At 42.9% G+C, this 8000-nt stretch overlaps 1 protein-coding gene across 1 annotated transcript; it reads left to right on the forward strand.

Annotated features, from left to right (window-relative positions):
• The first annotated feature begins 5275 nt into the window (after positions 1 to 5275).
• LOC130361029 (uncharacterized) lies at positions 5276 to 6972 on the forward strand. Its single transcript, XM_056563588.1, has 4 exons — positions 5276 to 5572; positions 5852 to 6154; positions 6245 to 6325; positions 6823 to 6972. The coding sequence occupies exons 1-4, from the start codon at positions 5276 to 5278 to the stop codon at positions 6970 to 6972; spliced, it is 831 nt and encodes a 276-aa protein (XP_056419563.1).
• The last annotated feature ends 1028 nt before the right edge of the window (positions 6973 to 8000 follow it).

Consider the following 8000-nt stretch of genomic DNA (forward strand, 5'->3'; position numbering starts at 1 on the left):
TGTCCTCATATGCTTAAAACAAAGCTCTACAACAGGCGAGACCTTTGTTGTAAGAGATTTTGTTAATTGTCACACAAAGGGCCTTGTTTACCTCCTTCAAGATTATATAGGAAAAACCACCAGAGAGTTCCGACGCCGTATTTGTGAACACATTAATGACATACTACACCAGCGGGACAACCCAGTTGCGAGACACGTGCATCTGGTGCACAATGGCTACCCTAAAGTGTGTACATTTGCAGTCCTTGAGGTCATTCGTCCTTCCCCGAGAGGGGGGGGGGATTTGGACAAACGATTAATGCAAAAAGAAACCTCCTGGATATGCAAATTCAAATCAGTTACTCTACATTTCCCTTTCCCTCTCCATTTTTCCCACATGGCGCTTAATACTCTGATCGTTCCTTATATAATTGTGACCTTTCACCCATGCATCTATTTTAATTTGACAAGCAAGTTTGCGACACTGCTATGGACGCCCAGTCTTCTCACCATTTCCGGACATCACTATAGATGCACCGGAAAGCATTAGGTCCAATAGGGTTTTCCCATTTTCACCACATGACTTGAACTCTGGGACACAAGACCGACCGTTGCGCAAGGTTATCACGGCACCTCAGGGCGTTGCTATGATGCTGTGGATGCCATGATACCTACTGCCCATAGCAAGGCTTGCCTCCGATCATGTGACCCATTCATCATCTGGGTCACATGTTCGCATATGCTGCCATTACCTTTCTGGCACCTGCGGGCGTTGCCAAGGACGCCTGGAGACGCATGGTCCATAACGAGGCCAGCTTACGATCATGTGACCTGGACGTCACGCGGGTCACATGTTCACTACTACCTGCCCAAGACCGGATATGGAAGGAGTAAGGACCTTGTTCTGATGGCACATATACAGCCGTCTGACATCGGTTCCGGCAGGTGAACTTGAGGAACAACAGGTAACTTTAACCTATGATGTTAACGCCACACATTAGGCATGCACTGCATTGGCTAGACCATAGATGAAGGAGGGACTTACACTGACATAAAAACCGGGATCCTATGAGTCTCAGACATGGCCAGCAGCAGACACCATTCGCTTTGTTCCACCATCGAGGATCATCCATGAGTTCTATACAGCCCCCAGACTGTCCCCTGATGAACAGGGGGCGTGAAACGCGTTGGGACATCCCTAACTAGCCTTTGTGACTGATAAGTATAGTCCTTATTTATTTCTGATTCTAATCTCCATATAGTAATTTACCACATGCTTTTTTGGATATGTGAAATTTTCTTTGAATAATCTTGTTCAGCAGTGTTTTTTGCTATGCATTTATCTGCTCCAAATTCCAAGCTAATTTGCATTGATAGTACTTGATGGGACAAGTATGCTATATAGGGTTGTCATACTGTTTATTGGTTATGCATTCACATGCACTAGGTTCCAAGCCAATTTGCCTGTAAAATATTTGAGGTGATAGGTGTGATGTATTATGGTTCATATACTGTGCACATTTTGTGAATAGTACGCAGTTAGACACCTATGCATATATGGAGATATGATGTTGTTATCAACATGACCATACTATTGAACCTAGCCTGACCAGCTATATTATTAGAGATACAACTGGTACCCATATCTGTGACTACTTATTGCGGCAAAATCTTGCTTATCTGAATAGTTCAAAATATATTTAGTTAGGGTTATCTTTCCCTGTCCTTTTAGCTATTTAGGGTACCCCAGTGAGACAGTGAGCATTTTCCTTTATCTGTTGTACCCTAGGGCATATAGCTTCAAGTGCAGATTAGGTTCCACAGCGGGTTCGCCCTTATCAGGGCATAAACTCTGCCTAGGTTTAGGATTAGAGAGAGGGACTAACAGGGAGAGTGGTAGATAGTGGCCATCTACATCAATTGGGCCTTCACTATCCCTATAGGACCCTCCCCTCTCTCTCCTTTACCTATACCCCTACCTTTAGTGAGGAGATTTGTAATTATCTTTACTCCTCTAGTACTTTCATGGCTGTTAGGGAAATGTGATTATTTTATCTTGTATCTATTATCTATATTGAAGTGAACTGGACCCTCGATTGGCACCCTTATTGTCATTTCATATTTTTTCATTTTTTTCTTGTTTTGAGGAGTTATCTTCTTTTTTTCACAAATATCATTAAAGGTTAAGTCTTAGTGTTTTTTTGATGACATCAACTTTTATACACTAATAGTAATTGTGTTTTCGGTGAGTTTTTTTTTTTTTTTTGTAATGATGAAAAGTCAGCACCAACACACAATTTACATGGAGGAACCCCACTGGCCACCCTTTCTAAAACTAACACAAAATTAAGGCAGCTCCAGACCCCAACCCCAGTATCTAAGAACCCAGAGAAATAGACAGACTGCCACAAACAGAACAAAATCCTTCCTCGCATCCAACCTAACCGCCCCCCTATCTAAAACAAAGACAATTAAAGGGAAACAAGACCAATTCATGCCCCCCTAAACCCCATCCCGGAGGAGAGTAAGTGACAACATGCACTGTTAGGTAGGAAGAAAGCTCAGGAGATCTCAGTCAGGCTAAGGTTAAGTCTTAGTGTTTTTTTTCATCATTACACCTCAAATGCATATTTTTATTTTGCGTTAGTGAGTTTTTTTCTCTTTATTCTCTCCTTTCTCTCTTTTGCTTCTAGTATCTTCCCATCTGCTTCTCCAGTGTATCTTAACTTTATCACGCATGTCCTTTTTTATGGACTGTCAAGGGGTGGCAAACTTCACACACACATGTGCAAGTACCACGTCATCTCAAGTGCCTCTGAACAGACATAGCCCTGTTGCAGGAGACAAACCTACAAGAGGATGATTATACCAAGAATGAAAAAGCTATGGGTGGAAGCAGTTTATGGTACACCAGCTGTAAATGTTAAGATGGGAGTTCTGGTCCTTCTGAATAGGAACTTAGCATGTACAGTTCTGTCCGACACTTGTGACGTGGAAGAGAGAGACTTCGCCAGCGCTGCATACACATACAATCCCCACCAGCACCCTAAAATCCTACCATCCATGAGAAATGCATTATTTATTTGGACCTGAGGACCTGAGCTCCCCCTGTTTTCTCTCTTTTTCTCTCTCCCAATATCATATAGTTTGTAAAGTGTTTACGGCACTAATGGGGTAAATCAGTCCTTTTTTTTATTTCTGATCACACAGCTCCTTCGGGATGTGGTTCCAGGTAAAATATTGGGAGGTGACTTGAAAACTGTTGTAAACTTGGCAGAAGACCGGAATGGAGGTGCAGGACTGCCCCAAACACCTAGACCTAGTGATAGGTTGTCCACCCCCCCCCCCCCCCCTTTTTTTTTTTTTTTTTTTTTTTTTTTTAGAATCCACAGGCATGTGGGCGTCTTTTCCATTCAGCTGAAAGAGAGTTTTCTCTTCATTCCCATGCTAATTTGGCATGGTCTGGGATTGAAAATGTTCTCCTAGCTCTTGAAATGTTAGAGTGGAACAGATGCAAATCCACGATTTGGTTACCATGTCTGGTATTTGCTAGACACATATAGACCTGTCACTGATTTTATCTGGCAGTCCCGGGGAAATTATTCAAGGTAACAATTTTATCACAGCTCTAAAAGGGTGGTGGGCAGATTTACAAACTAACAATGAGTCCTATGCTTTATTGGGAGACTGCTAAAGTTATTCTTAGAGTCAGGCTGATCTGATGTCAACCACAAGAAGCGGACACTCCAACAGTATAAAAAAGTTAGTTCCAAGTAAAGTACTTATCTTACAGTACAAGGGAAACTTGTGAGGATTGGAAATCTGCGAAATCAGACTTTGATTTGTGAATTTGAGAAAAAATGCCAGGCCCGTGCTAGAGGTACTGAGTTTTTGGAAGAAGCTTGCTCTTCTGAGTGTTGCTGTGTAAGAGGGGGAGTGAAAGAGGAGTTTCAAAAACTGTGATTATCTGTTGTGCGGAGTGAATCTGTGGAGTGGGTGCGACTGCCTATAGCCCACATTCATATTTTGGGGGGGAGGAGGAGTAGATTGGGCACAGGTGTATAAATCTTAGTTTGGGACTCTTATTGAGAGCTTGCTCTTCTGAGTGTTGCTGTGTAAGAGGGGGCGTGAAAGAGGAGTTTCAAAAACAGGAGTTTGAAAGCAGGAGGTTGAGATCGCTGTGAGTGTTAATTTCTGAACCCACAAGGTCTACAAAAAATTTTAAGTATAATTTTGACTGTCTGTTTTTTCCGATACATTTGTGAAATCCCCATAACTAGATGGCCTCCATGTTGGAAAATGCAGTCCAATGTACATCCTGTTCAATGTATGCAATCCTTGAACAACAGTTTGAGGGTGCATATTGTTGTGCGAGATGTGTGCTAGTTGTCCGTTTGGAAGCCCAGATCCTGCATCTAGAGGGGCGACTGGCAACAATGAGAAGCATTAACAACATGGAGAGGAGTCTCGTGCTCACTGAGCAGGCACTCTCGGGAATAGAGGTGGGGGAGGACAGTGGGACGGAGTTGCAGGACAGTCAGGCAGTTAGCTGGGTTACAGTTAGAAAGAGAGGTAGGGGAAAAAGTGTCAGGGAGGCTAGTCCTGAACTGGCACACCCCAACAAGTTTGCCCGCTTGGCAGATGAGGGGGATGCCATTACAGAGCTAGCAGAACTGCAGCAGGATACCGCCTCTGACCGCCAGGGGGGTGTCTGCTCCAATAAGGAGGGAGGGAGGAGTACAGGGCAGGCCAGTCAGGTACTAGTGGTGGGGGACTCAATTATTAGGGGGACAGACAGGGCAATCTGTCACAAAGACCAGGATCGCCGAACAGTGTGTTGTCTGCCTGGCGCACGAGTTCGGCACATCGCGGATCGGGTTGACAGGTTGCTGGGCGGGGCTGGAGAGGACCCAGCAGTCATGGTACATATTGGCACCAATGACAAAGTAAGAGGTAGGTGGAGTGTCCTTAAAAATGATTTCAGGGACTTAGGCCGCAAGCTTAAGGCAAGGACCTCCAAGGTAGTATTTTCTGAAATACTACCAGTACCACGAGCCACACCAGAGAGGCAGCGGGAGATCAGGGAGGTAAACAAGTGGCTCAGAAGCTGGTGTAGGAAGGAAGGGTTTGGGTTCATGGAGAACTGGGCTGACTTCGCTGTCGGTTACCGGCTCTACCGTAGGGACGGGCTGCACCTCAATGTGGAGGGTGCAGCTTTGCTTGGGGAGAAGATGGCTAGAAGGGTTGACAAGCTGTTGACACGGGTGTCCTGACTGAAAAACAACGTGATTCTCTGATGCCAAAGGACCCTACGGTAGCATCAATTTATTTGTTGCCCAAGGTCCACAAAAATGCCAAATGTCCCCCTGGCCGACCGATTTTGTCAGGGTGCAATAATCTGAGTGAGCCATTGTGCAAATATATTGATTTTTTTCTTTCTCCATTAGTTGAGAACTTGCCGTCTTATCTGAAAGACACCAATGATGTCCTACGGAAAATTAATCATACACAATTGGATGAAAATATGCTCCTCGTTACGTGTGACGTGGAGTCCCTTTATACGTCCATTAGACATCTGGATGGAATTGAAGCGGTAAGCTTCTTTTTGGCTTCTAGCACTCTGCCTAAGAATCTATGCACTTTCTTGGAAGAGGCTCTACTGTTCATACTGTCACACAATTTCTTTATCTTCAGGGAGACCCTCTACCTGCAGCTCCAGGGAACGGCAATGGGGGCGTCTTGTGCGCCCTCATATGCCAATCTTTTCCTGGGGCTGTGGGAGAGGGGTATCTTTCTTACCAACCCCGTACTTGGCATCGAGAAGGTGCAATTTTGGGGGCGTTATATTGACGATATTCTTATCATCTGGCAGGGTACGTCAATAGAATTGGAAGAATTCATTGCACGACTTAACTGCAATTCCATCAATATCAAATTAACATACTCCATTGGTAAGCCCTCCATTGATTTTTTGGACATAAAAATTGATGTGGACGAACAGGGTTTTATTACAACTGACCTTTTTAGGAAGCAAACTGCGGCAAATATGGTCCTTCATGCAACATCAGCACATCCTCGTCACCTGATAAATAACATCCCGGTGGGACAGTACATACGGGCTCGGAGAATATGCTCCAACGATTTCAACTTTGAAAAACAAGCCAAAGATCTACAGGTACGTTTTCAAGAACGGGGGTATAGTGGCCAGTGTCTTAAACGTGCGTATAAACGTGCAAAAATGTCTTCACGGGACGTTCTCTTACAGGGCAAAAAGAAGAACATAGTGCACCCGGACAATGAGAACATGATTAGACTTATTGTGGACCATCACTCTAGGACATCAGAAGTACATCAAATTTTAGGCAAGTGTTGGCCTATATTATTATCTGATCCAATACTTGCGAGTCATCTCCCGGACAAACCTTCGCTGACTTATCGGCGATCAAAAAACCTAATGGACCTGCTGGTACATAGTTATCACAGGAGGACCACACTCCATCCAATGCCTTTGGGTCTAAAGGCCCGAAGTGGGGCACGTACACATGTGGCCATTGTGTTGCTTGTAAAAATATTGTGAAATCTGAGACCTTTGCCAATTCTGACAATAGTAAAGAATATCTGATTACACATCGAATTGATTGTGCCACCAAGGGTGTTGTCTATTTGGCCTCGTGCCCGTGCGGAAAGATTTATGTGGGTTTAACCACACGGGAATTCCGCAGACGGGTCCGTGAACATGGGTTAGACATACTTGCGGCCAAAGATGTTGATGACATAGACACCCTAAAGACCCTACCGAGACATTTTAAGATTGCTCATGGGTGTGATTCCTCTTTGTTACAGGTACGCGGCATTGATCGCGTGTACTTTGACACAAGGGGTGGAGACTGGAAAAGGGCTCTAGCCAAAAAAGAAACGATGTGGATGGAGAAGTTGCGAGCAAGGTCCCCATATGGACTAAATGAGTACAACAGCTTTGCCCCTTTCCTGTGATATGGCTTCTTATTGGTTTGCCACCTGGTAAGTATTTTAACAATGCTTCTTTTTGTTATGTTAGCCTCTGGGACCCTTACTTGACACTTTTATATGGTTCCATTCTGCTGGGGATTCTGTCTATGTATGACCGTTGTCATGGGTTGACTAACTATTATTTACTCACACTTACGAAGTTGATTTTCTTTGTATTTAACACCTCTTATGTGTATGTGTGTATATATGTACATGTGTGTATATGTATATACACATGTGTGTGTGTGTATATGTGTACACACGTGTTTTTTATAGTATTATACACATTCTGAGTTTGGCTTATTTGGTGGGTCGGGCTGTCTTGCCCCTCATTTTATTTTATCTCATTTTTTAACAGTTCACTTGGGTGGTTTTCATGTCTTCTTACTGTTATATGGTGTGTTTATGCCATACTCACAATTATATATGTTCTCTCCATATGGTACGAATTGGTTTTTCCTATTTCTCCATTCTTCTTTGCTTCTTCTTTGTTTTGCAGGCCGTCTGACCAACAACTACGACACACCCCTTCTTGATTAACAAGCATCCCCTCAATATAGGATTTCTTCACAACAACTTCAACACATATATGTTCAGTTGCAATTATATAGGAATTATAATACGGGATAATACGTTAAATGGACCTGGTTATGTCCATTTGTGGACATAGTATATGTTTAATCTTTATTTTACTTTTTTTTTTTTTTTTTTTTTTTTTTTACTTTTGCACTGGGGGGCCCCCCATTTTTTCTCGCACTTGCACCTTATTTATTTATTTGTTCTGTTTCATGTTATTTATTTATTTATATTCATTTGTATATATTTTTTTCATATATATTTCTTGTGCTCCTTTTGCTAAACTGTGGCTTTTTTAGCGTTATGAATTGATATAGTTTCTTTTATATATTTTTCAGTGATACACTGGCTTTTATGCACACTCACACATTTGTCACATTCTTAATTGTATTTCACTTCATTTCATTTTACTACTTGCACCATCATGTGGTCTATAC

Source organism: Hyla sarda, chromosome 3 (genome assembly GCF_029499605.1).
Source record: "Hyla sarda isolate aHylSar1 chromosome 3, aHylSar1.hap1, whole genome shotgun sequence".
NCBI lineage: Eukaryota > Metazoa > Chordata > Amphibia > Anura > Hylidae > Hyla > Hyla sarda.

What these genes read in the sequence shown, in the direction of transcription:
- LOC130361029 (XM_056563588.1), top strand. Translation starts at nt 5,276, where the DNA reads ATGCCAAAGGACCCTACGGTAGCATCAATTTATTTGTTGCCCAAGGTC. An exon ending in ATCTGGATGGAATTGAAGCG is followed by an intron (nt 5,573 to 5,851) that starts GTAAGCTTCTTT and finishes ATCATCTGGCAG; the next exon opens with GGTACGTCAATAGAATTGGA. An exon ending in ATCACTCTAGGACATCAGAA is followed by an intron (nt 6,326 to 6,822) that starts GTACATCAAATT and finishes TCTTTGTTACAG; the next exon opens with GTACGCGGCATTGATCGCGT.